Source organism: Desmodus rotundus, chromosome 3, assembly GCF_022682495.2.
Source record: "Desmodus rotundus isolate HL8 chromosome 3, HLdesRot8A.1, whole genome shotgun sequence".
NCBI classification, from domain to species: Eukaryota; Metazoa; Chordata; class Mammalia; order Chiroptera; family Phyllostomidae; genus Desmodus; species Desmodus rotundus.
Genome location: NC_071389.1, coordinates 199,259,393 through 199,287,388, shown reverse-complemented (window position 1 = coordinate 199,287,388; position 27,996 = coordinate 199,259,393). Strand labels below are relative to the sequence as shown.

Genomic DNA, 27,996 nt, shown 5'->3' with positions numbered 1-27,996 from the left:
AGGTAATCACTTGATTTCACAACTGACAGACAACTCATGGTAAAAAGTCTCATTAAATAAATTAAACCAAGCTTTGTCAGAACCGAGGAAAAGTTGAGCACACAGAGTGGAAGTTAAAATTTTATTTATGACCAGAGTAGCACAAAAGATTTGTTTTTCATGCTTCGAAAAGAAGACAAGGTCTGACACAGGTCTCTGGCTTATCTCGTTCCCTACACACACACCCCTCTCCCCCCCCCACCCCCAGCGTTTCGTGTTCTTTGTACCTGTGGGGAGCTCCCGTGCCAGCAGTGGGAAGGGCCCTAGTACTTGACAAGAAATGCCATGTGAAAATAGCCCCTGGAACAGAAACCAAGCAGGGCCTTTGCCACTCTCGAGCAACCCCCCGCAGGAGCACTGCAGGCAGCAGCTGTCTCCGCCCCCTGCCCAAGGGGGTCCGGGACATCTGGTGCTGCAGTCCCTCCCCTTGCAAGGTCTGCCCACCACGCTCTGTGAATCCATTCACAGGCCATGGGAGGGGATGCAAGAGATGAGCACAGAGAGGCTGGACTTTGAAAGCTGGGAATTTATACTCTAACTAAAAGTTAAAAACATGGTCTATGCTCCACTTGTAGATTCTCAGTTACCAGCTGCAAAACGGACATGTGCAGCACGGAAATGCCCTTTGAAAAGGTCCTCCCTGTTTCTCTGTGACTTCGCCTCTCGTGCTAGTTAGACTGTCAGTCTTTGGAACTGAAGTTAACTAAAACTGGGATTCCAAAGAAGCCCTATTGATTTGGTCACTCTTCAAAGTCACACCACTCTTACTGGGAGAGTCAATGCCTCGGGTATTCTTTACTATATAACAATGTAACACACACACCTGAAAAGTTTTTTCTAAAGTAACATGTTTCGGCATAAAAATTATAAAAGTTAAGAGTCTAGTTTTTTATTTTCTCTTTGGCAACTATTGTTGCTTGGACAGTCTTCACTCTCTCCCTTTTATTAGAAAAACCCACTTGGACAAAGGGGGAGTGTCGAGTGGGAGCCCAGAATACCAGGCACCTTCCTTCCTGCCGATTGGGCCCCTGAGGTAGTCGTCCATCAGCCCTCACAAAGGATACCTGGAGTGTGTGCGGTTGAACACACACAGGGGGACTGTCACCCAACCTCAGGCCACACCCCCACAGGGCTCTCTTGGGGAGCATGACGGTTCAGAAGTGAGAGACCGTGTGGAATATTCCTCATCACTCGGGTATGGCACTGTGGTTACAGAAGGCCAGTTTTCAAGTTGCAGGTTTTATTAGCTTTAAAGAGTTCAAGATGCTCCAGCGTCATCTGTTTAAATGAAAAGAAAGGAATACCAAAATGTTAAGGTTCAGTTTCAAAAAGTATTTGCCATAGGATTTCTATTTTGGAAAATTCAAGCCTTCCTTTTGTGCCGAAGACTTAGAACACACCTCCACAATGGAAACAGCAGCCGTGGTCCGGAAATGACCGTGCGCGTGGCCGGCACCATCAGGGGCGCATGTTTACAAAGATACGCAGAAATCTCCACCCGTAAACATGGGTGCGCTCTCCCTTCTTGGGGCACCGGGGCAGGTGCTCCATTACATTCAGCACATGTAATGGAGCTGATCAAGTGCAAAGACAAAGGACACTCAGCCCACACAGATGGGAGCCCACCGTGGTCCCCTCAGCTCTCCAGCCTGTGGGAGTGGCCAGCAGCACCACGAAGATGGACCTTGGCCTCTCACCCACATGCAGAACAGGACAAGCTTTCTGCAGGAAAGAACAAGCGCTCTGTCTAAACAGGTAGCTGCTGGTGTGGGCACTGGCATCGAATGGGCCCAGGGAAGGCGCTGCATGGCTTGCTCACTGCTGCACAGCGAGTTCACCAGGCAGAAAGCCCTGCCACCTGACCCACACACTCCCACTCCGAGTCCCCACCATGGGAGGAAAGCCATGTGTTTGCCGCAGCAGCGGAAACCACCACCTGGGCCTGCCTTTCCAAACACCTGCTGGCCCTAAAGAACCACTCACCTGGAGGAAACGACTCAAAAACACAAGTCTTGTTTGTTTTTACTCAGTTGCAGTCTCTGCTAGCTGAATTCACAATCCACATATTTGCTACAAGACTTTGAAGAATTTTATACAAAATGCTATTACAGTGGAATTCTCCTAATGACTATACGCTGAAGTTGTACAAAACACATGAATTTGTACAAAATCGAGGTGAAGTCTGTGAAATCTGCTGCAGTCATTGCTCGGCCATTTTCCCATCAGGTCCCCAGTAACGTGCTCCCCTCCACCCACCAGAGACAGCAAGAGGCCACAGCCTCATCCATCTCCTGCCAACAGTCCTAACTTGGGCCACCACTCACTCTGCAAGCAGCCATTTTAACAACTGCCTTGTTTGTTGAGTTTTTCTGATTACATGTTATTTGCATGCATTATGAATCTTTTTATCTACAACAGACTATTTCAACAGTACATGACCCTTGAGTTGTAGAAGGAAATACGGATCACGGTATGGCTCACACATGCCCACGGAGAAGTTAGTTTACACGTCACTAGCAGGGTAGGTAAATGCTTCATGGCCCCAGAAATTCTTGGTGGGTTACTATAGAAGTTTTTAAGAGTGTTTCACGGAGGTTTTCTTATAAAGTAGTAAAAAATAAACTCTGGCCCTGGCTGGTGTGGCTCAGTGGACTGAGCACCAGCCTGCAAGCCGGGGGTCACGGGTTTGACTCCCTGGTCTAGGGCACATGGCTGGATTGCTGACTGGGTCCCCGGTGGGGGGCGGTGGGGAGCGTGCAAGGCAACCACACATTAGTGTTTCTGTCCCTCTCTTTCCCCCTCCCTTCTACTCTCTGGAAGTAAATAAAATTTTTAAAAAATAAACTGTTATCTGAAAACCCTGCATGCCAATGTTTTCAGGAATGAAGTAGAGTCAGGTACCCAGAGAAGCCTCTGATTTGTCTAGAGATTTAAAAAGATATTACAGTCATAAAATGACAATGAGAAATAATAACTCAAAAAACAAGAGCCCCTAGAAATTAACAGTAACACTGTCAAAAGTTTAACCCAAAGGCTAGAATATAATTTTCAGAATCTCAGAAAGATTTTAGAAAAATGAAAACAAAGTAAAAAAACGTGAGAGAAACAGTGGACAGTAGAACTCAATCTAGGAGACCCCACTAGTGTGAAGAAAAGGGAGAGAGAAGACAGAAAGGTTAAATCAAGAAAGCCATGGATTATTCCAGAACTGGAGAAAATGGGGGGAAATGGAGTGAGGTATATAAAAGAATCCATCTAAATACATCACAAAATTTCTAAGCACCAAGGAAAAAGAAGATCCTAAAAGCTTCCAGAAAGGAAAGCAACAGGTCGCCTACAAACCACTGAGAACTGGGTTGGCATCAGACTCTCAACAGGAAACTTGGACACAAGACTGGAGTTCCAAGGGGACATTACGAACCAAGAACCTACACTCCAACCAGCCACGGGTATGAGGACCACACAAAGCGGCCGCAGACGCACCGGCCCTGGGGCACTGGGCCTGTGGGGGCTCCCTGAGGAGCGGCCGCAGAGTGGACGGGAGCAGGAGAAGGAAGAAGACCTGACGATAAGCCCGGACAGGAAGGCGGCCAAGGAGACCCGCAAGCAGGGGAACAGACCGCAGGTCGGAAGACATCTTGGGAACTGAGGGGCCCTGTGTCGCACAATGCAGACGTTAAAAACTATTATGAAACATAGTTTTTGGACAAGAGGAGAAAAGAAATCTAGAAACTCCTCAAAAAATAAAAAGCACAGGGAACACCAACATGCAACAATCAAAAGAGGAACATAATTAGTGGAATGTGAGGAGACACTTGACCTTGATATGAGAACATGTCCTGCCGCTGGCACAGAAACTGGGACACCGGGCCCATTAACACAGCACACAGCCGGCTAACTGGGAAAATGTTCCCACTGGGTTTTTTTTTTTTTAAGATTTTATTTTTGAGGGGAACTGTGGGAGAAAGAAACATCAATTGGTTGCCTCTCGCACATCCTCATTGAACCTGGCCTGCAACCTGGACACGTGCCCTGACCGGGAATCTAACTGGCGACCTGGTGACCCGTTGGCTCACAGGCTAGTGCTCAGTCCACTGAGCCACACCAGCCCGGGCGTTCACATTGTTTTAATAAAGTGAGTTTGTTCCCCAGCTTGGAGATGCAGCCTACAGCCAGACTGAGGGCCAATTTCCTTCAGCCCCGTAGCGATGGAGATCAACATGGGTGACTTAGGGAAGTGAGGGGAGGGAGGAGAGGGGAGAAGGGTGGCCCATCACAGGCCAGCTTCACACTGGGAAGCAGGAACAAGCACATCACTTAAAGGACAAGGAGTAATTCACAGTAGGAGGTGAGGGAGGGGACAGTGCAAGAGGGAAACCACCTTCCTGGAGCCAACAGAGGTTATCTACTGAAATAAAGAGTTTAGGTCACTCTCCAGCCATAGAGGCAACAAAAACCAAATGATCTAAAATGGTATTCTGTGGGGACTAAGGTGTCATAAGTCAGGACAGTGGTCACCCCTGGGTGGTGCAGGAGTGACTGAAAAGCTGGGGGGGGCGGAGTTCCCGACAACATTCTGTGTCTGGAAAGGGATGTGATTATATCAGTGTGTTCACATTGTGAAAATCCACTGGCCGCCCTCACAATCTGTGCACTTTCTCTGTATTTTTGTCAATGATATGTTAACCTAAATGAACAGAAGTGCTTAGAAGCGGGTCCCTCGGGGTGGTCTGAATAGCCCGTGTCATGCCTCACTCCTTCCAGGGACCGGGACAGTAAAGACAGTGCTGTGGCTGCAATGCCCACAAGTTAGGGAAACCTGCAGAAGCTCCCGACACAGAGAAAGAACTCGAAACATTTGGTACCTGACTGTCGGAGTTGTTTTGAGACTTCAGTTCCGTTCTCTTCTAGCTTCCTCTTTGCACAGCCCTGGCATGCATTCCCTGGAAGAGGAAGAAACTCATTAAAAAGCTCGTCCAGGCCCCGGCTGGGCAGCTCAGTTGGTTAGTAGAGCATCATTCCAATATGCCAAGGTTGCAGGTCCAATCCCCAGTCAGCACACCAAAGAAGCAACCAATGAATGCATAAATGCGTGGAACAAATCGATGTTTCTCTCTAAAATCAATCAATCAGTCATCAATAATAAAAGTTTCCTTTGCAGAGCCCACCCTCCACAGAGCAATGCATGCACCTGGTTTAGTCCAGATGACATGTATCGAGTTAATGCTCTTTCAGAAGAGGAGGAGGGTGCTAGGGTCACACTGACATGAGAACACAACCATAATGAGTGTGTCCGTTCACAGGGAAGCAGGCAGACATGGAAAGCTGAGTGCAAATGTCGTCACTCCTGAACTGATGCCCACCGCACTCACAAGTTTCATATCTGGGTCGCTGAGCCCTGCAGGGGCCCCGCTCCACGGCCAAGCCCCTCCTGACCAACAGAACAACCGGCGTGGAGAAGGCCACTGTCAAGTTTGCCCAAGGAGGTTGCTGGTAGCCACCGAGCTTGGCCATACCTTGTTAACTCAGAAACAGGCAGAGTTGAGCCCAGCAGAGGAAGCATTTATATTTCAAACACGTATTAAATGGAAAACTGTATATGAAAGCTTAGAGCCTTTGCAATTAGAATTTCGGAAAGGGACAGGTCACAGTCACCGCGTCTCGGGCTGAATGCTCTCACAAAACAGAATCTTGCCCTGATTCCCCTGGAACGCTAGGTTGTAGGACAGGAATTATTCTCAGGCCCGTGTACGATGAAACTGTGCTTCCTTGTAGAGGGAGGCACTTTATCCCCTTCCCTGTGGCAGGGACCATCATGCAGGCACTGCTGTGTCTCGTCTGTGGCAGCGGTGTGTTAACACAGGCTAGGTGTTTGCATTTTTTATGTATTTTTATTGATTTTGAGAGAGGGAGGAGAGGAGAGAGAGCATTGACGTAACAGAGAAACACTGGTCATTTGTGCCCCAACCAGGCATTGAACCTGCAACCTAGGCGTGTTCCCTGATGGGGAGCCGAACCTCCAACCTTTTGGTGGATGGGACAACACTCCAACCAACTGAGCCACCAGCCAGGGCACAGCCAAGAATTTAACTTGCAGACATTTTTATGATTTTACAAATAGTGGCAGGAAGACAACAGAATGTGTGGGCAAAAACCAGGCTGATAAAATTCAAGGTCTGCCTTACCCAACAGTGTGGTGCTGTCCACTCGGTCAGCATCTGGGGAGGAAGGAAACTATCAGCAGGCCGAGCCTCCGTGTGCCCCGGCCGGCTGGCATGGGAGGGGCAGTGAGGCCGCTGCCCAGCATGAACGCAGCCCTGGCCCGCTGTGGGACCGTGGGCTGGTTACCGCCCCCCCCCCCACTTCCCAGGGGCCATGTGTGAAGCACCTGAGGTGGCCTGGCACACAGGGAGCTCAGCATGGCACCAGCTGTCACTTATTTCTGTCATCATCAGTATGCTACCTTCTCCAGCCAGGAGAGGCACCTCATGAATGTAGGTACACATGCCCCTAAGGACACACAGATTCACAAGGTCTGGAAAAGGGGTGTTGGCGGGGAGAGAAAGACACTCAATGGCACACCCCAGGAGCCTGGGCTCACGCAGGTCCTGGTGCGTGTGGAGGCTAAGGGAGATGGCAGTTAGGGGCAGAGGTGACAAGAACACTGTCCCTCTCCAGAGCCATCACACAGGCCTGTTCGGGGACACCCTGAACAGGACGGTTCCCCCTGCTCAGTCCAGGGCCCCATCCCAGCTTTAAATATCCCGGCACCAGCCGGGCAAGTCATTCACCTCTGGGCTCATCCCGCTGTCTACCAGTCAGCTCTTGGCCACGGTGGGTACTATGACCGAACACGAAGTTAAGTCACAAATGTACATTCACAGGTGTGTGACAGAGTGCAGCCCCCTTCTCCTCTCAGCAAGAAACCGACTACCGCCCTTGTCGCACTTTCACTAATGGAAATGCCGCTTAAATAGGCCCACTTCACTAATTATTTACGGAAAGGACTTATGGGAAAAAGGTGCTGGATCATCTACGCATCTGTCACCCACGATCTTAGTGTCTCCAGTCTTCACAGTCACGGCTGGTCAGGTCCAGCTGTCTGTCTGTCTCTGTGCTGAACCAATGCCCTGCGTGCATGAGCTTCCTACTACCATTTAACGACAGTCAGCACAGGCTTCTCCAAGGTCGCTGTCATCCACAACTTACGGCACCAACTCAAAGCCATCAGCCACCCACACGTCAAGTCGGCCGATTTAAGAGTGACTCAGTGATCCTGGTCGCTCCTGGCAGGTGAACAACCCCCAACAAAGGGCCAAGGAGAGTCGCCTGGACGGTGGGCTGCACACGCTGAACACGGAAAAGGTGTGATATAAAAGAAAGAAGTGTCCCTGCAGTTTGGGACAGGTAAAGGTATGAAACACGTGGAGGGTTCAGGCTTCCTGTCTCGGTCCGCTGACCCGCAGCGTGCGTGGCACCTGGCACAGCCCCGTGTGCAGCTCCACGTGGGCAGCTCCATGTGGGCAACGCCTTTGGCTCACAGACCCCGCTGTCACAGCAGCCTTCTGGTTTTAAAGCACACAGAGGCGTTTTTGGAAAATAACTAAAGGACTGGTGGATTTCATGGTTAGGTACACTAAGATCTCACTTTTAATTTGTGGTATGTAAATTATATCTCAAAATAGGAGGGGAGCGCTGGAAGGACCCTCTGGGTTTTGTACACGGAAAAGTGAACAGGCTCCCATACCTGGACTCCTCTGTTTGCAGATCTGTGAGGCCAGGTCTTGCACATACCCCGGGAAGTGGTCGAAACTGGTGCCATAGGACACGACCTTGATCCCATGCAGCAGCATGTCGGCCTGGTGCTTAAAGAACTGGTCCTCGCTCTCCTTGAGCACAACCATGTAGTGCTCCAGATCCACTTTGTTCGGCACCGAGTACAGGAAGAGCGCTTGGAATATCTGGTCCCGGAGGGTCTCCCCGCAGCCCACGAACAGGAAGGACTTGGTGCGGTACAAGTTCTGGAGCACTTCCTGAGAGACCAACCAAGAAACCGGCTGCTTACCCGATGGACAATGGATCCAGGAGACCCATGAGCCACGACACCGTGCTTCTGAGCCACCGCCGCCCCCCGCAACCTTTCCCAGAGCCACCCTGACCAACAGTCAGAGAAGCAGCACCTCTTCTCTCTGGCCAGGATACCTGGCCGGGCCCGAGTCAGCGTCCAGGGCACGTGAACCCAAGGTGGGGACGGCCGACGGCCCACCCTGCCCACCAGGCCTGAGCTGAGTACGCTCACTCCAACCTGTCACGTATGATTCTAAAACACACAATAAATGACATTAAATGTCTCAGTTCACAAATGCCCGGGCCACACCCTGGAATTCACTGTCTCGGTGGATCATGGGTAAGAACCTTTGGGGATGGGGACTGGCATCAGGAGAAGAGGGTTTGGGGAGTGAGGACAGCAGAGCTGAGGCGGGTCCAGCGACACAGGTGGGGTCACTCGGGCCTGCAGTGGAGACCCACCAACTCGGACACCCCACGTCTCAGAGGGTATCAGCTCATGTGTCTCTTGACCCAGGACACGTCACTGGAGCACCAAGGAGCCTCAGCCACCCATCTGACGTGCCACACCTGGCCACGTCCCACGGGTGGCTCAGGGCCAGTACGGAGAGGCCAGCGCCAGCCCTGGACTTGCAGAGACTCGGCAAAGACCTTGTGGTTTCTCGGCACTGTAACCAAGGAGTTTATAAAAAGTGGGGAAGCAGTTTTCTACGTTGTCTCTGATATCAAGAAAGCCTCCCAGAGAGTGGAATTTAAAACTAGGTTATGAAAGCTAGAGAGAGAGCTAAGGACAGAAAGGACAGAATTGCAGACAGCTGGACACGTGAATGAACAGAGATGACAAGGAGGGAGGGGTGGCTGGCGAAGAGCATCACAGGCTCTGTGGGCCTGCACGTTACTCTGAAGAAGCACAGCTGTCCCTGGGCAGCTGAGTCACAAATGGCTGGTGGCAAGGCGAGTCGGACGGGGCCGAGGCTGCGAGTGAGGTGGCGCAGGCAGGCAGCCGCGTGAGCTCCAAGGGCAGGAACGCCTGGAGGCTTGGGAACCACTCAGACCACTCGCTGCCCCAGAGTCCCCAGGAGTACAAGCGACGCCAAATCAGGCGGCCATACCATCACTTCTGGGTCTTGAGTGACATCCTTATAGCCCGAGGGGTCCAGCACCATCCCACAGGGGTCTGTGTACAAGCCGTGGATGTGGAGAACTCCGTATTTGACGTGGCCTCTTGCCCACTGAAGGACCTGTCAAAAATCGAGCCCAGAAAAAAGAAACCTGTCATTATTGAAAACAGAAACAAGAGGGAAACGTCTAAACTGGATGTGTGGTTTTTCAGAGCTACCTTGGTAAGAGTAAGAGAAGTTCGCATTAATAATTGGACCCTTGAAATCTAAGAGTAACTCCGCTGTTAGCGCTGCTGACTCCGGCCACATCGCATCAGAAAGAACTGCGAGACAGAGACAGTGATGCAGGAAGTTCCTGAACCCCTGAGATGACGGCAGGGTGCCGAGACTGATCACTTTAGAGGGTTGTGAGGATTCTCACGTCTAAAGTCACCTACTGTATTTCAATGACCGCTATGTATACAGCATTCAACACCCGGAAAAAATTCATGAAAGAGATAACGTATCGATTACTCTACACTGATTCCCACTCAAGATCCAGAACAAAGGTCCTTAAAAAGACATACAGGGTGGATGTCCGTTTTCACACCAGTGGTTTCACCTCAGCAGGTCGTGCCGACACACCAGGCAGGCAGACAGACAGACAGACAGCAACAGCTCCAACACCGAACAAGCAGCTGAGCAGCTAGAATTCTGCCACAAGCCATTTGTGTTTATTTCCAGAGACACCATCTGCGACAGCGAGGAGGCCTCCCAGGTGGGCCAGGCACGTGAACAGGTGTCCTGTTCAGGGAGGCACGGCTGCACCAGGGGGCCTGCTCGGCAGCCCCAGCGCCACCCTTTCAGGACAGCCTGTGCCCAGGACGTGTGCCCGCGGCCACCCAGCACACGTTCTTGGCCAAGCTCTGAGAAAGGGGGCCGAAGGGGAGCTCTCAGGGTGCGGCTGATCCCCCGCCTGACTGGGGTCCGAGGGGCCGTGCGCACGACAGCTGCCAGCATGCAGGGCCGGGCTGAGGCCTTCCCTCGGGAAGTTAGCCAGACAACCTAGCAGCGGTGTCCGAGAGTAGTGATCATATGCAATCTGTAAGCAAACACACAAAACACACGGAGATACAATAAAAGAATATAGTCACTAAAAAAAAAACTGCATTCAACCTCACTAGTAAGAAAAATAAAAACGTGAAATGTATTTTGTTGTGTCTTTTAGTGACACCACGTGTGGACAAGATGCAGGCAATGGACCCAGGCCGCCCCCAGACACACTGTGGGCTCGGGTCCAGACCATCGCACCACAGCAAGTCTCATCGCTCTGCTGGGGAGGGTCTTGCCTCCAACTGGTAAAAGACGCAAACCTGTGAAGCACAGGAAAGCGAGGTCAGCCTGCACTCTACACCCAGCTGGTGGAACTACGAACCCTCCTGGAAAACAATTGGTAATTTATGTCATTTGTCTTTAAAAGTCATACACTTTGACCCTAAACCTCTTCTAGGAACTTGCGCTAAAGAAACAGAGACACAGAAGTGTAAGGGTGTTCGATGCAGCGCTGCCTATTCATAAGAATGAAGCTTGCTAACAGTAAGACAGGGCTTCCTGTGATGACCACGAGGAAATGCAGGTGAGAAAGCCCTGCACGTCAGCAGGACAGAACACAAAGACAAGAGCAGGCAGTACGAAGTGAGCTCGCACGTGAGGGCGTCACCCCTCCACTGGAGCGGCCCGCAGGACGGGCTGGCACAAGGTCAAGACCAGTTAGGGCCGTGTTTCACTGTGGGGAGGAGCATGGGGAGCTGACGGCACCTTTCACTATGACCGACCATCCCCCCTACCCCCACTGCAGAGACGAACGCCTGTTCCACACCCACGGGCTGCCAACGCTGGGGCCTCTCCCTTCCACCCGCCCCCGGCCCGCGGCCCCTCAGCCCCTACCTTGGTCTTGTCCTTCAAATCCAAGGACTCCATGGGCTTGTTCTGCTGCTGCCCGAAGATCTCCAGCAGGTTGTCGTAGTTGGTGGTCAGCACCATCGTGCCCCTTTCCATCAGGCTGAGGACGGACTGCAGCACCAGCGGGTTCTGGATGTGCTGCTCCAGGTCGTCGAAAACCTCCATCAGGCAGTCCTGGAAGAAGTTGGGCTTGGTGTCGCCCGTCCGCTGCGGGAAGGTGGACCGGGAGTTAGCAAAAGATGTCATGTCTCAGCCACGTGAGCACCCACCCAGGTAACACTCTAGGTGGGGAGGAGGGAGGGAAAGAGGGGGGAGCTGGCCGACCTCGTAGTATATTAAGCTCTACAGGAGGGAGACATAAGTGATACATCAAGGGTGCTAAATGCCTTGGAGAAAGTAGAGGAGAGAAAGGGGGACAGGTACGGCCAGGGCACAGCGGGGCTGGGTCACAGGCATCAGGGAGGGGCCTCTGCAGAGAGAATGCCCTGCAGCAGAATGAGGGGCTGAGTCAGCAGGTGAGGTCAGAGAGGCGACCTGGAACCACGTGAGGTGGGGCCTTGAAGACCAAGGGAGAGACTTTTCCTCTGAGAGCTGCAAACTACTGGTTTTCCCTTCGTTCAGGGTCTAGGAAATGGCGTGTCTTTACGTCATCTTAAATTAGTGGCAGACAGTGTGGCACACGCCGCTGAGACAGTCCACAGGGTGAGGATGAGGTGTGGCCTCAGGGTGGTGTGCCAAGGGTCACCAGTGGCCTTGGCAATCTGCTTCAGTGGATGGAGCCAGGCTGGGGTAGATTCGTGAGGAGGAGGAAATACAGAGAGCCCTTTGAAGAGCTCTGCCGTGAGGAGTCGGGGGCAACTGGGAGGACACAGCCCCGTGAGGCCGCCCCTTACCCAGCCACCTGCAGACTGGACAGGCGGCAGACCGTGCATCCATGTGGAACGCCTGTGCCCACTCTGCCTCACCATCGCCATCTGCCTGAGCATCCGAATCCACCCCTCTGTCCCTGTTGATGTCAGCTGTCATGAGACTCCCAGATTGTCGCTGGTGCCATGGCTCTGGGCACTCCCTTTTCTGACACCCTCCCCAATCCCGAAAACCCTTCCAATCCTCCCAGTGGGTGTCATGGGTAAGCCCCCATATCTCCATCCTCACCACCATCCCCAACAGAAAACTAACCCCCAGGCCCCCGGACCAGCGTGAGGGGGGGGGGGGGGGGGCCCTGATCACTGTCAAGGCTGCCTGGCTGTCCTTCCTGGATGCCTGGCTGTGCTGGCTTCAGATCCCCTTACGGGACCCTTCCTGCATCATGGCCTCCACACTCCTCCATCCCTCTCCTCCAATAAGCTGGTCCCAGCTTGGCCATCACACCACGGCCACATCCAGGACCTCACCATTACCAGGAGCCTGTCCAGAACCACCGGTCCAGCCTCTCTCCCCCATCTGCCCAACTCCAGCACCTGCAGACTCCCAGGACAACGTCCACCCCACCGCAACCTGCAGGCCACAGACCCCGCTACTGCTAACCTTGTCACTCACACCCTTGCCGGCTAATCATCTCCAGTGAGCAGCTTAGAAAACGCTACCATGGCGCCAACCCCCTTAGGCTGGTAAGCTTCTGGCCTGCGACCCCGGCCTCCCCTGCTTTGCTAGAATTCATCCCCGGTGGCACCCCAACCCGGAGAGCCCAGCTCCCCACAGACTGACCCCTCGCCTGCTCCTGGCGTGCTGACCACAGGCAGGGAAAACACGACCCTTCTGTCTGGTTGCGCTTTACCTGTGTTCTTATGGAAGTTTTCAAAAACATGCAGAAGTAAAGAGAAGAGCAGAATAAAGCTCCAAATACTCATCTCCTGGATTAAACAAGCAGCAACCTACCTGGCCTCTCTCCAAAGGAATGCCCTCCTCTGGACGGCCCGGGGCTGTCCCGCAGCCCTGTGGCACTTCTCTGTCTCCTACCCCGGTCTCCCAGGACAGGGCCCAGCGCTCCACCCATAGAGGACCGGAGAGGAACCGTTCTCGGCTTTGCGGGCCAGCCTCCGTTGCTACTGCCCACTCTGTGCCGCAGTGTGCAAACCATGGGTACGGCCGTGCCCCATGGAGCTTCGTGCACAGAACAGGCCGCAGGCAGGTGGGGCCCACCTGTCCGTCAGTGATGCCAGCTGCCCCTCATCAATCCAACACCCATGTTCGGCCATTGCCCAGCTGGAAACACTTCCCAGACTCCAGCACAGCTGGGTATGACCACGGGTGGCACTGGCCAACGCAATGAAAACAGAAGTGGTGTGCGTGACTTCCACGGCAGGCCCTTCCCACCCACTACAGTCAGTCCCAGCAGGTGTAGGGCCCTGCCCCAGAGCGCAGGCTGCGGGGTGAGGTCAGCACAGCAGGCAGACAGCAGCGGGTCCCTGGCATGGCCAGGCCACCACACTCTCCCAGGACCGTGGGTCTCTCTGTACAGCGGCCCAGACTCGCCCCCTCCTGTGCCAGCCCTCCAACGTCTGCTCCCCACTCCGCTCCCCAGGTGAGGCTGCGCTGCCTCAGCGAAGACAGGCATGACAAGAAGAAAGGGAACCCGCCCCCACCACAGGGTCTGGGGTCCCCATGCCTGCCCTGGCGCTGTGGCTTGCCTGTGCAGTGACGACCTGGCTACGCACCTGGGTAGGGCCGATGCTGCCCACGCCGGCCCCCCAACTCAAGGGCCTCGCTCGGCGCTGGTCTCTCGCAGCACCAAGTGCTTCCCCACAGTAGGTGCTTCCACTGGCAGACAAAGAAGCCATAACTTCTCCCATCTCCCAGGGATTCTAGGAAGCACCTGTCATCTGAAGACATGTGGCTGGCCAGCCCAGACCCGAAGCTCACCTTACAGGCACCCCGGCACTAAGCAGTAGGAAATCCTAGGCTCCATCCCCAAAGCAGCCTGACTGACGCCGTCCCTGACACAGTCTCACACAGCCCGGCACCAGGGAACAAGCACGGTTGTGAGGAGCCCACACCCAGCCCCGCGGCCCAAGGAGACGGTATTCTGATGGACTTGAAGGTTCCTGGCTCATCAGCCTACTCTGCTGAGAAAAGACGTCTGTAGGCTGGCTGGAATGTAAATGCTAGAGTGACAGACTCACCAGCCCAGCCCAGAGCCAGTCGCCCCCGTGACCCAGGAGTGCTTGTCTGCGAAAGACTCACAGGTGACATCTTCCGGATCAGATCGTGGGCCACAACCAGCAGGTCCCGGTCCTTCATCACTTTCCTGCGGAACCGGGCCACGTCCCCGGGGTGCAGCACCTCCAGCTGCTCCGCAGCCTCCAGGACGGCCTCCAGGCAGCTCCTCCAGGAGCGGAGGGCAGGGATGCCCGGGGCCACCGCCGCACTGACGCCCGTCCCCATCACCAAGAGCAGTTCCTGCGGCTGTTTCTGGATGAGACTTTTTAAAAACTTTCTGCTTAAAAACAAGGGAGGGAGAGAGTGAAAGTCAACATGGAAATATCGCAACCAGGAGGAAAGGCAAGGCCGTCAGGAAGGCCTGTGCCCTGTCCAGTTGGGTCCGGCCTGACCCGGACCCACAAACGTTTCCCCCACGCCACGCTGCTCGAAGAGGAAGCATCGTTCTTTTCCGTCTACTTCCCTGGTCCAGCCTCATTGCACAGAGGACTTGGGAACAGCTGAGTCTTACTCACCTGGAGCCCCACTACCCCCACCCCAACCCCGGGGCATTAAGGCATGTGTAAATGATGTTTATCATTGAACCAAAAGCTCAGCATTTTAGTTCTTTGAAGCTGCAAAGATCTTGTAAACAACTATGACAAAATGACCCCTGCTTCCTGTGACAGATAAAAATCCTGGCAAAATGCTGGTTTTCTGCCACTTACCAATCACAGCCCATTCCAAGAAAAGGGCCTCCTGCTCTGCACTTTATGGCCAGCGGACCCGGCAAAGCCCAGCACCCTAGCCTGCGCTGGGGCCCTTGGTCACTTGCTGCTTGGTGACCCCAGGTTAGGGTCCCTTCCTTGGGCAAGACAACTGCCTTCCGGAATGTTTCTGATGAAGAAGCAAAGGTGATCACACAGCCCGAGACCCCGTCCTGACCAGGGTTCTCCCCTCACTTTCGCTTGTAGGTGCCGAGCAGCAGAAGGAGACTTGTAATGGATGTTACAAGCCTGCATGAAGGTGGAGTTCACTTTATTTACCTTGATTTTTGTTCACTTTTATTTGTCATCTTTTCCAGTGAATCCATCTGTGAAACCTGAAGAGAAAAGTCAGTCAAAGCGACTTCTATTTCCTAGGTAAAAGTTTTTATCAGTCCCCTAGAAGAGAGTTAAGGCTGGAATTAAAATCAAAGGTCCAGGATGTCCCCTTAAACTGGGCCACCTGGAAAACATCAGTACAAAACCCAGACACCCATGTCTCCGAACCCCGGTGACCTGCCAGGCCAGGAGAAGGCTCGGATCCAGACTCCGTCCTCTGCACAGGACAGGAAACGAGGGGAACCCGGGCACCGAGTCCAGGTGCTGTGGCGGCCTCAGTGCCACGCTCTCACGCCGCCCATTTCCGACCCTGTCCCGGAAGAGCTTCCAGCTGGCGTGAACTCGAACCCCTCCTCACGGAGGAAGAAGCGTCCGATGCACAACACGGCGGAGGCAGAGCCGTTTCTCGGGGAGGTGTGCCTGCGCCTTGGGGTACTGACCACTGCCCCCGAGGAGGCTGGCGACACTTCTCAGCAAGTCTTCCCAGGTGCCAGGCCTCCCCGTGGCCGGAGTGAAATCCAGCCCAAAGAAACCATCAAAGTCAAAGGTCAGCTCTGCGCTCACACAAAACAAGCCCTGACCCCAGCCTGGGCTCTGTGGTCAGCCCTCCTCCGCGCCCTTCCACTTGCCCGCAGTGGCACTTCCCTCCCGATGCCGGAACTATTGACTGGAAACAGGAAAATGTACAGGAAAAATACAGAATGAGCAACAGCTGTTGCTAACATCTACGTATTTCCCTCCACACTTTACTTTAAATTTTTCAATCACTGGAGACCGGAGTTCACATCCCACTCTCCCCACCCATTAGAATGAAAGCAGCTCCCGCGTGTTAGGAAAACCGTGGGGAAATGCGAGTGTGCTGGCTCCTCCCCCAGACCCGGTCTCACCCCAATGCCATCACTCACCCCACCTGTGCCCCCAGCACAGGACGCGGCCACAGTGCCCTGACAACCGTCTCCGGGCCAAAGTTGTTGTATCTTTTGAAATCATTGACTTAGGAGAGGCTTCCGAGAAGCAGAATCGCCGGGTCAAAGACGAGGGTGGTGACGCATGGCAGCAGACCCTGTACGCGCCCGCTTTGCTGTGTCCCACCTGCACTGCTTGAAAACCGCCTTTTTTCAGACGTGTAATCTTTTCCCCCCTCAATTAGAATCAGGTCACCTAAAATAATCTTCCAGGGCAAGAAAACACGGCTTAATCAGTGTGTAAGCGTCATTACATTTCACAGCAAATGGGATCCTAAGAATGTCCCCAAAAACGTTTGCACTTTGTACACTAGGTGCCACCCCAGGGGAAGGGCTCGGCGCTTCCCTCACACCTCAAAGGTGTCTGTGACATCCTCCCCGGGTGTGAAGAAACCGCAGTTCCAGGAGATGGAAACGCAGCTCGCAGATGCCACCTGCCCAGGGGACAGCCCTGTCAGGGCCGGTGCTGCGCCCTCACCCACCCTGCTTCCCTCTGGGGAGGGACTGTCACAGCCGTCAAAGGTCAGATCATCCCATTGTGGCTGTGGTTTTAACCTCCTAGGTGTTTTCTAAGGAAAGTAACACTGTGGTTTTCCACTGGATACGCAACCCTGGCCCAGCCCTGAGCTCCACCGACTAACCTCACTCTTTCTTTGCCAACGCTTTTAACAAGTGTGAAATAGGGACTCTCGCTAGCTGACGGAGTGCTGAAGGCTGGGGGCGTGAATGGCGCTCTGGAAGCTCGAGCTGCCGAGGCCAAGCGCACAGGCTGCAGCCTGTGCCAAGTGGGCCCCCCACACACTTCCTTTCTTAACCTCCTGTGCAGGACAGGACTCAAAGAACCACTCCTATTCAACCCTCTTCTTTTTTTTTTTTTAAGATTATTTATTTCTTTAGAGAGAGGGGAAGGGAGCGAGAAAGAGAGGGAGAGAAACATCAATGTGTGGTTGCCTCTCGAGTGGACCTCACTGGGGACCTGGCAAGCAACCCAGGCATGTGCCCTGACTGGGAATCGAACCAGCGACCCTTTGGTTCCCAGCCTGTGCTCAATCCACTGAGCTACACGTACAGCCAGGGCCCTATTTTCTTTAATTAAACAGCTGGGGTGACACCGGGTAACAACCTTACGCATGCACACTCCCGGTGTACAACTCCACATACGACACCTGTGCACTCGCTGTGTGCCTGACTTGAAACGTTAATGTGAGATGCTTATCTGCGGACTACCCCAACTGCCCTCACCTCTGCCCCCCCCAAATAATCCACATCACTTTGAAACAGTCGCCCCTTCCCACCCATGGGGAGTGGCCTTTCATCTCAGCCTTCTCTACGCAACTACATTTTAGAGCCCTTTCTAACAGCCATTGGTCAACCGAAGACTGAATAACTGCCCAAAATTGTTTCCGTGGTACAGAGCCTGAAAAACCAGCTCTGGTTCTTCAATTACTGGTTACTCTTGATTCTCCGTATGTGCACGGTTATAGTGACCGGTTGAAAAACTAACGTTGCGCTCACACATCTGCCAAAAAGTATGAACAATTCAAACTTCACGGGCTGGACTTAACTCCACACTAAGTAATTTCAAGGGTTTCCAAACGAACGAGTTACCGCCGAGCACTCCATGCGGGTGAGCGCGTACTCCGGTGCGGCTCAGTGCCGGCTCCGGCGCTCAAACCCCGCACTGGGCCTGCACCTGCTGAAGGTGTGCAGCTGGTGCCTTCGCGCTTCGGTCACACCCGCTCAGGCAGACGGGCCTCCAGACTTTAACTCTGCCGTCCGCCCTGGAGGGTCCAAGTCTCCGTGGGAAGCACCCAATTGTCTTAGCACCCTACACTGCGACTCGGGAACGGCGAGCTGCACAGCTGCCAGTGTGGAGACATCCCAGTCCCCCTCGGCGCGCACGGTCAGACATCACCTCATTTCCTGTTCCCTCAGCAGTGCAACCATCAGGGCCACATCCCACAAGCACCTAGAAAGCACCCCAAATCTCCCCTTGTTTTTCAACCAAGGGCCACGCAGGAAATATCCAAAGCAATGAGTACCGGATCCCAGAAGTTTCAAAAGGACAGCAGCGGGGTTCTGCTCCCGTCCCCAGCACCACTCTTCGAGGGCAATCAGACTCCAGAGAACAGTAACAAAAGCCTCCAAGGGCTTTAGGAAGCTGCATCTTCTGGTTTCCCTGGTGACAAAGTCGTCACCGCAGCTTGCAGGCCCCGAGCCAAGCCTTCATAGCAACCCATTTTTTCAAGGACCTATCAGCATTTTCTGAAAGCGAAATCAGGCCCAACACAGATTTGTACGAGCAGTTCCTGTCCTTGTTATCACAAGCCATGAAAAGAAGTCTTAACAGGAGTTTCCTGCTTAAAATTTGAGACCCTGAGTATTTTATGCACTAGCTCCCGAGCAGCCAGAGACTGCCTTATTCTCTGAACCCCCAGCTTCTGGCACTAAATAAACGCCCATCAAACTGAGGCCCGATGCAAAAGAGAATGAACTACAAGCACCACGCCTGTCACCTGCAGCTGGCCAAACAAACCCGCTCCCTCCCAAACACCACTGTGCCAGGCAGTTCACAACCGCCCCGCCCGCTCCTGGGCCTCTAGTAACATGCCCTGGCCCAGTCCCTCACCCACCGGCTCTAGGCTTGTTCGTGAAATATCAACAAGTAAGCAAGAGTTCAGTGAGCACTTTGACACTGGAGCCTGCTCTGTCTTGGAACTGTGTCTTGAAAAGCCCCATCTAGCCTCCTGGGAGGGTGACCGCCATAGTGAGGAGCCAAGGCACCCAAGCTGACAACCCAGCGCCACCCACCCAAACTGTGACAGGCTGCCTGGGGCCATCTGAGGCCAGTCACGCAGCCAGACAGCCACAGTGGCATGAGCAACCGCAGCAAGGCCAGCCAGAGGCCTGCTGAACCGACCCACAGAACTGACGGGCATTCAGAACGCTCGCGACCGCCGCCGTCTACACAGGCTCAAGGGCGAGAGGACGGGAGAGGGAGAGAGGACGGGAGAGGGAGAAGACAAACGTGCCAAGAGACAAAAAGGAAAAAGAATCAGTGAGTGAACGAGCCCCCAAAGGTTTGAGGAGGAGGGGAGGAAAATGTCAAGAACAGTAATTGTTGCCCTGCCTGGTACCTCAGCTGGTTGGAGCGTCACCCCCAAAACCGAAAGGCCGTGGATTCGATTCTTGGTCAGGGCACGTGCCTAGGCTGTGGGTCTGGTCCCCCAGTCCAGGTGCACATGGAAGGCAACAGATCGATGTTTCTCTTTCACATCGATGTTTCCCTCCCTGTTTCTCCCTCCCTTCTTCTCTCAAAGTAAATAGATAAAGTCTTTTTTTAAAAGAACAGTAATTATTAGCATAACTAAATCCTAAAACTACTTTCTATTACAAACCACCCTTGCACTTTACACACACAAACCAAGAAATTTCAGGTCTGTGGGATCCTCAAAAATATCCTTAGATAAGCCTCTTCCTTCCTTTCTGTAAATAAACGAGTGTGCGGGTTCTCGTGCGAGAGCAGGGAGATCCCACCTGAGCGCAGCGAAGAGGCGGCACAGACACGGGCAAGTCCAGGCCTCCTGCACAGCGGGCGAGGGACGTCGCAAAGAGTCATCAACGTTTAAAACGGGGACTTGTAACTCCCCTGCGGTCAAACCACAGAGTGACGGAATAAGATGCCCCAGAACCCGCGGGAACAGTCACACACAGGTTACCAGAACGCCTGGGGCGACGCAACAGGCTGCCGCTATCAGTGGCTCCTAGGACCACTCTGCTCCTGGCCCAAAAGTAACCCACGTGAGAAATGATGTGTGAATGGGCTGCTCACAAGAGACCCAAGACTTGCAAATACCAGTTTTAGGTATAATCCATCTAACTAACCAGCGTGGTTCCTAAGGGCTGGAACATCCTTCGCGGAGGCCCAAACCATCCACCATACTCTGGGGGCGGGCCTGGAGGCCCAGAGCAGGGAGCAGGCCCTGCCTAGCACCCTGAACACCAACACACCCAGGTCCTGCACAGCAGCACCCTCATCACTCTGGCTGGAGCCCCACAAATGGCCCTTCCCGTGGCGATCTGGTTCCCGTGGAGATTGGGAGGGGCCACAAAGCAGAAATCACTGGGCAACAGGAGTAACTCCTCCAGTGCGTCTGACAAGCACACGCCCAACCACCAGCGAAACCCCTGTGGCCTGGCTCACGAGCTTCCTCCGAGTTTGGTTAGGCTGACTAGGTTCGCCCGAGCTGGAAACATGGCGCAAACAGACAAAGAATGAGCGTCCAGAATCACAAGAGGTGGCAACCCCTCCACCCACGGCAGCACAGGCCCTCGGGTGGAGAAAACACAGCGTCTGGAGTGAAGGAAACACCGCTTCCCTGGCCAGAACTCCTGGACCTCAGTGTGCAAATCTGTCCCCTGGTAGGGCCACCGCTCCCATCGCTGCACAGCTGCGCAGGCTGCGGTGCACTGAACGCACAACGAAAGGTCTACCTGTTACTATGGACCCCGTCAGCCGCCAGCTTATCTCCCTCAGCCACAGCCGGCTGCCAAGGCAACTTTTCCGAGGCAGCCAGCAGAACCACATACTAATTTAACCACAGGGCTGGCAAACCCTAACCCGGGCTGTTACTGCTGAGGGGTCTTTGGAAAGAATTGCTTTCTTTACTTACAGAACATGCAAAACCTGGAGCACACGCTACTTCAGTCCAAATGGATCACGATGGGGAAAATGCTTATTCTGCAATAATCAAAATGTGTTCACTTGCTGCTTGAAACCAGTGCCTCCAAACAGAGCTACTTGGGCATAAACCAAGAAAATAACAAAACCCACCACAAATAAAAAATGTAAAGGTCACAGTTTATTTCAAATACATTAATTATTGACACTTTTCGTGACCTCACTAGACTCAAGGGAAAGCCCTCAGCACTTTACGCACGTCACCTCACTTAACCCCCTCGATAAGCCTGTGAAGCAGCTATCGTGACGCCCACCGGTGACGTCCGCCCCGTCTAAGAGGCCAAGGCGCCACATGCAGTCTTGCACACGTTCCCCTCCCACGGGCGCAGCTCAGGACGGCAAGCAAACACACCTGGCATTTCACGAGGAACCCTGCCAACCGCCAAATCGTTAACTGCTTTACAGTTCGTGCGTCAGCTGAGACGCGCCACGTAATTCAAACACACGTGTCCCTTAACGCTAAGCCAGTGATGGTGGGACACACCAGCGCAGAGGCCACAGGTCAACGGGAGGCCACTTCCCGGGGCAGAGGGGCACAGGAGATGCTCCAGAAAGTAAACGGCCAACTCAACCTGAAACGAGGCATCCCGGAGCTAGAGGGGTCTGAAACATAGTGGGGTCACAGGTGAGCAGGAGGCTCTGAGAGTTGTGATCAGTCAGGGTCCCTCGGCATTAGGGGCAAGCTGGGAACTCACTGCTGGCTCCCTTCCATCACCTTGCCACCGTCCTGGGTGTCGCCTGATGCCCTGTGACTCCAGAACTTCACCTAAGGCCCTAATTTCTACCTCCTTCAAAACCAAACCTTTCACCACAGCCCCAGTAACACTCAACCTGCTTGAATAACCAGCGGCAGTCCAGTCGACTGATCGGCAGCCACCCTGCCGTCTCCCCCAGCCCGTAGGCAGATGTCAGACTGCGGGCAGGAGCCTCGGGGAAAACAACCCGCTCCAGACAGTTTTTCTACTTGGCCGCTGTTGGTGTTATCACACTGTCTCAGCGAGGGCTGGCAGGGAACAATGCCACCATTCAAGAGGATGTCACGCTCCTGGCAAAGGGACACCTTGGGCTCCTGTGCGAAGACGTGGGAGCTCACTCGAAGAGCCCAGCCTTAGGGCTAAACATCCGGGTACTCCTTGTGCAACTTAGCACGAGTAAGTTACGATCTTGGAGCCTGTTTCCTTTAGCTGTACAAAAGGAGTCCCTTAGCCCTCACAGGGCTGCTGGAAACACTCAAAGGGATCACATCTAACAGAACAAAGCCTACCACGGTCTTTGCCTCCTAGTCGGAACCCTGGGCTTCTGCCTGAATCAGTTCTTCATGGACAGCGATCTTTTCTTAATCCCACATAAATGTGTGTTGCCTCTCAAAAAAACCTCAAAACCAGTCTGCCTCCCACTAGACCCTCTGTATATGGTTAAATACACTTAAACACTTTGCGAGCTCTATCCCATGTCCCGCACACCCGAGTCCAGACCGCAACCCAAGTCCCTTCGAGCCCTCCTCCTGTGTCTCTAAGCCACACCCTCCGTCTCTACTTCAAGTCCCCACAAGCTGTCACTGCTGAGAGCCTCCCTGCTTCCCTCTCAGTGTCTGTAGCCCACACCGTCTCCAGAGTGACACGTCAGACACAGCGCACCTGAACTCGTCTGTCTTTCAAGAGCCTCCCGTGTCCTTGGGGACCCGCCTGGCTTCCACACGCTCCAGGTGTCGTTGCCTTTCCGAGCACCACCTCTCGTCCCACCCCACTGGCTCTGCCTGCAGCTCCCAGGTGGGGGCTGCAGTCACCCTGACGAAGCCCGAGGGGACCACCCTCCCTCGGGGAAAAGGACAAAACCTCACAAAAGGGGGTGAAAAGTTCCCAATGTCACTCCCCAAGTGGGACACTGTAGTCTCACAGAGGAAAAACCTCAACCCCAGCCTCCCAGGTCCATGCCCAAGGAAGCCGAGGTCCCCACTGCCACCACCCTGTCCAGGTCGCCACCATCTGTCACGTGCTCTTGCTTCCTCCAACAATTCTCCTGCAGCCCAGATAGCAACTGTCCGAAAGCACAAAGCCATCGTCAGTCCCCTCCTGCGCTGCCCTGCCAGATCCCCTCAGGGCCTCCAGAAGGGTTCCTGCTTCGGTCCTGATGCCCCTTGCCTACCCCCTTTCTTGCCATGCCCCAGCTACAACGCTGCTCTGCCACCCTCCCCCGTTTCCCCCACTCTGGTCTCCCCTCCTCCAAGCACCTCCCTGCCTCCCCTCCACTTTCCAGCTCCCCTCTTCATCTGGCTCTGCGCTGGGTCCTCACAGACTCAGGCCAATGACAGAGGCTGTGATTCAAGCAAGGGCCAAGGGCGGGGTGGGCCTCCGAAATAAAGCTGGATTGCCTCATATAAGAGTCCCTGTAACTCCACCCCAAGAACCTTTCTCCATATGGGAAGCAATTCCTCTCCAGCCACCACAGAACGAATCTATGCTCCAGCCACGCTTCTTGGTCTCCAAAATCTGGTGTGCCTCACAGCACGCCTCCCTAGCAAACTTCTCTTCAACCTCAAGCTTTGCAGATCAGTTCACCTGTTAGCTGTCACTTCCTCCCCTCCAGAAGCCCTCCTTAACACCCCTTCCAGGAATCCACGACCCCCCCCCAAGCTGAAATCAAGGTCACTACACTGTTATCACAATGTAAAAGCAACCTTCTTTCTTCCTCACCGCCCTGCACAGGCCCTGAGAGCAGGAACTGAGCTCTCTAGTTCCTCTGCCAACTCCTGCAAACTATCAGGCTCTCAAAAAAATGTTAGTTCCAGGAGTGAAAAAAATTAAGGAGACAACCTCAAAGCATCTTTACTCGCCCCAAGTCCCTCACCTACTTGGTTCTACCTCCCTGCACCCCATCAGCTCTGACTCCAGACTCCCACGGGCCACTCGAGTCTCGCCAAAGCGCATTAAAAGTTAACCACCATCCCGGCTCTGGCCTCGATGCGGCAGAAAACGCAAAATGCAAATGCGGGCGCTCAGATCACCACCCTGCTCGGTTACAGAGGGTCATCGGGTGACCTGGCACTTGCCTCTCCTTTTACTCGCACTGTCATCCAGGATCCGCACAGCCCGGAATACACTCGCAGGCGCCTCACGGGTCCAGGGACTTCAGGTGTTAGAAACCCGCCCGCAGTTCAGCGTGGAGAAACAGCCAAACAGGGACCGAACCTCGGGAACGGGTTAGAGAGGGACAGGGGAGAAGCCCAGGGTGGGAAGCGGATCCAGGGGCATTCCGAGGCCTGGGGGCGGGGACGGGAACATCGGGGACGGTCTCTGGGATCCTGAGCGAATCTTTGGGGGTTTCTGGAACCTTCAGGGGGTTCTGAGGGGTCTCGGGGCCCTGCAGCGGGGGGGACGTCGTCTGGGGACCTCGGAGTGTCGGGAAAATCCTGAAGCGTTTTGGGGTTCGAAGAGTCCTCAGAGTGGCAGGGGACCCCGACAGGGCCAGGGGGCCGAGGCGGACCCCGCGGGGTTCTCGAGGGAAAGGGGAGCTGTTGGGAACCGAAGTCTGCTGCCGCGGTCGTTGGGATGGCCGGGGATCCCGAGAGTGTCAGGGCCCCGGGGGCCCCGAAGGGGACGGAGCGGACCCAGAAGTTCTCGGGGTCCTGACTGGCTCTCAACCCGGGACCCCTGGGCCTCTCTGACCCGCCTCTCACCTGCGGAGCCGCCCAGACGCTGGTCGCAGCTCTGGCTCCCGCCGCCTCCTCCAGCTCAGCGGTCCCGGTCCCCTTCCCGGCTCCGGCGCCGCACGCCGCCAGCGCTGGGCGGGGTCAGGCGGGAGCGGTCTGCCCGGAGGGGCTGCGCGCGCACCCCGGCGGGAGGCGGTGCGGACGCCCTGCCCCTCAGCCGCGACTCCCACGCCAGCCGGCCGCGGCGCCGCCGCAAAGCCTTCCCCCGCGCGCCCGCCCCCGCCGCGCCAAGGTTCCGCCCCGACGGCAACGGCCCTGCGGGGGGCGGGGCCAGGACTCGTGTTCCGCCCCGAGCCTCCGGCCCCGCCCCCACTGAGGCCCCGCCCCCTCGGAATCTCGGGTGCAGGTGGGTTGTGCTCGCAAAGAGACCACCCGCTTCCAAACATTTGCCTGAACCCCACCTGTCCCCTGCTCGCCGCGCGTTCCGGGTTTCTCATCTGCAAAGCGGGGTCGGCGCGCTTTGCTGGCACGTGGCGAGTATTCCGTGCGATCGGGAGCGCCCCTCCACAGCACCCCTGCACAGCGCTCCAGCACCCGAGCCGCCTCCGGTCCCCACACGCGCCCCCGCTTCCCAAACATCTTGCCCCACTAAGACCGCCGGTCCTCTCCCCCGGCCCCGCGTTCTTTCTTTTCAGAGTTCTTACTACTCTCCTAATGACCTGCACTTATTTCCCTCTCCCTTGAGAGAGCCGGACGTGTCTGCCAAGCACACCCCTGGGTCCCCAGAAGCAAGAACGGGGCAGGACACACGACTGGTGCCCAAACGTTTGCTTATGAATGCATGCGCGGCCTCCTGGTGAGCTTCCCTCATCAAGAAATAATCCTCCTGGGACGCTGATAATGGGGGTCAGCTTGGGTTCGTCCCGTCGGACCTTGTGATCTGTCAGCTCTCTGCGCCCAGGTCCCGTGTCTGTACACGGGGGGGCGGATGCTAGGTCGGCTTCCCGGGGTGGCTGAGAGGACCGAATGAGGTGGGCTTGGCCCCACGCAGCCCGGTTAGTGTGCCCTGGTGGCCATGTTATTCTGGTGGCCTCCTCCTTTCCTACTCTGCCACTGGAAGTCTTTCCCGCCCTGAACAAGCCTTCCTGTTCAGGATCTAAAAAAGCCACTTCCTCTGCCCAACCCCCAGACCACACGGAAGCCTCCCATTTATCTAGTCGCAGTCTGTGCTAGTGGGTTCTGGCAGCCTGTGAACTGTGGGGGCCTGGATGCCAGAACCCCCTGAGGGCCAGTGGCTCGGGTGTGAACGGGGCCAACCTGGGCTTCCTATGTGGTGCCGGGCTCTTGCTTGAACGCGTGGCATGTGCTCCTGCATTTAGTCCTCAGAACAACCAAATGAGGAAGGTGCCACCATTGTTCCAGTTTGACAGGATGCCACTGAGGCCCAGCAAGGTTGCCCAGACCGCCCCTGCCCCAGGCCACACAGATACCCACCGCTGCAGATAGCTCCCCACCCGTGGCTGCAGGACTGAGACACGGTGCCCTTCGGTTCGTGCTCACCTACTCCTGTGCTCAGGGGCCGGCACCAGACCTGCAGGAGGCACGGTCCCAGCACAGGCCTTGAGAACCACAGCCCTGGGGGGTAGGTGCAGTCAGAGGCAGGCCCAAGGTGCGGCAGGGCTCCAGGGCGGTGGGTGCTGGAGCAGCCATCAGTGTGGCCCCAGCACAGGCGGGGGTGTCTTGGCCCCTCCACCCAAACACTCAGGCCAGCAGCCTTAGGAGGACAAGGCCAGCAGGAGGGATGCCTTAGGAGCAATGCGCCCCTCTCCGCTGCCTCCGAGCAAGTCCCAGAGTCTCTCAGGTTGTGGGAAATTACTGGGAGGCACGGCCACCTGGCCGCCTTGAGCATTCTCAGAGTAGGTGAGGGGCGGGCGTGGTGCTGCTGTGCAGGTGTGTGTCACACGTTGCTGAAGGCCACAGGTGCAGGGGACCCTATCCGCCTCCACCAGCCTGTGTGAGCGCCTTTGTCTGCGGGTGCTGAACAAAGGAGTGCCTGTGTGTGCCCGAAATGGCCAGGCTGCCCAGTGAGATGCTGGTGTGTGTGGAAAGACATGCTTGTGTGTGTGTGTGTACACCCCCTTTATTGAGCACCTACTATGCGCCAGGTGCTCTGCAAAACTCTCCGTGCACACATCTTCCTTCCTCCGCACAGTCGCCGTCTGCACTAGTATTAATAGTCCCCTTTAACAGACTGGAAAACAGAGAGGATTTACGGTAACTAGGCCGAGCTGGAAAGTGGGCCGTCTGCTCAGAACTGCTGGCAGGGGCTGTGTGGCTACAGAAGGGGATTCACATCATCGGAAAGGAGAAAAGGGACACAGTCACAGGCAGGGCCCTGGGAGGGACGCTCCGAAGAGTGAGCGGAGAGACACCAGGGACCAGTGGACAACCCTTCCGTCCTGGAGAAGGCCCGTGGCTTTGTTGAGTGGAGAAACCCACATCATGGTACACGGATGCCCTGCCCTGGCGTGAGGGCCCTGGACCGCATCCTCCACACATAACATGCCACACACCCTCACACTGTGTGCACATCTCTCCTTACACAAACGTGCTGCACACGCTCTCATGCAAAAGAAGTCGATTAAGCCTTTTGGACACACAAGTGCATGCGTGTGCGCACAAACACACACACTACACATCATTTCCCACAGAAACCCCAGTGTTGCCCAGCGCTGGGCAGGCTGGCCGAAGGACGGGGACACGGGCACCGGGCAGCACGTCGCGTGTGCAGAACCTGTCAGACAGCTTTGCCAGCAGAAGGGAGGAGGGCAGCCTGGTCAGTGCACCTGGAAGTCTCTCTGGCCCTCCTTCTCTGACATTGGGTGGGCCTGCACCCCAGCTCCACCCAGCCCACCCACGCTCCAGCTCAGGCCTCCTCCCCACTGGCCTGGAAGTTGGCAACAGGCTGCTCTGAGGTCTCCACTCACCAGGCCATGTCCGTTCCCCCCACCACACCCCCAGCCGTGCTCCGGCCAGGGGCCAGGCAGCAGCACGCCCTGTGCGGGCAGTGGAGGCCACAGCGGGAACATGAGCCCCTGCTCCCACGGAGCCCACCGTGTAGACAGGGAATCCGACAGTGAACACGTGTCAGGGCATGGTGAGACTGGAGAGAGAAGAGAGTGGGGGAGGGACAGACACCTGTGAAAGTAAAAGGGCAAGACACCGCCTGGGA

The 27,996-nt window shown here is 55.2% G+C and overlaps 1 protein-coding gene across 6 annotated transcripts; it reads right to left on the bottom strand.

The window, feature by feature from the left end:
* Positions 1-109: 109 nt before the first annotated feature.
* FAM118A (family with sequence similarity 118 member A) lies at positions 110-24,940 on the bottom strand. 6 transcript variants are annotated; one of them, XM_024579051.3, is made up of 9 exons: positions 24,792-24,940; positions 15,353-15,408; positions 14,352-14,607; positions 11,154-11,375; positions 9,219-9,347; positions 7,787-8,072; positions 6,225-6,257; positions 4,905-4,982; positions 110-1,317 (listed from the first exon to the last, which is right to left on the bottom strand). In XM_024579051.3, the coding sequence occupies exons 2-9, from the start codon at positions 15,397-15,399 to the stop codon at positions 1,298-1,300; spliced, it is 1,071 nt and encodes a 356-aa protein (XP_024434819.1). In that variant the 5' UTR covers positions 15,400-15,408; positions 24,792-24,940; the 3' UTR covers positions 110-1,297. The 6 variants fall into 6 exon arrangements, with proteins under 6 accessions (XP_024434819.1, XP_024434820.1, XP_045042754.1 ...); XM_024579052.3 differs by having other exon boundaries at positions 14,352-14,604; XM_045186819.2 differs by having other exon boundaries at positions 15,353-15,469; positions 24,792-24,938.
* Between the last annotated feature and the right edge of the window lie 3,056 nt (positions 24,941-27,996).

Excerpts from the sequence above, each read along its gene's own strand:
- FAM118A (XM_071221107.1), bottom strand. The coding sequence starts at position 24,188 with ATGACAGTGCGAGTAAAAGGAGAG. Across the intron at positions 15,409-24,164 it reads CAGTGCGAGTAAAAGGAGAG|GTTTCACAGATGGATTCACT; the intron begins GCAAGTGCCAGG and ends TTTTCTCTTCAG. Across the intron at positions 9,348-11,153 it reads ATTTGAAGGACAAGACCAAG|GTCCTTCAGTGGGCAAGAGG; the intron begins GTAGGGGCTGAG and ends GATTTTTGACAG.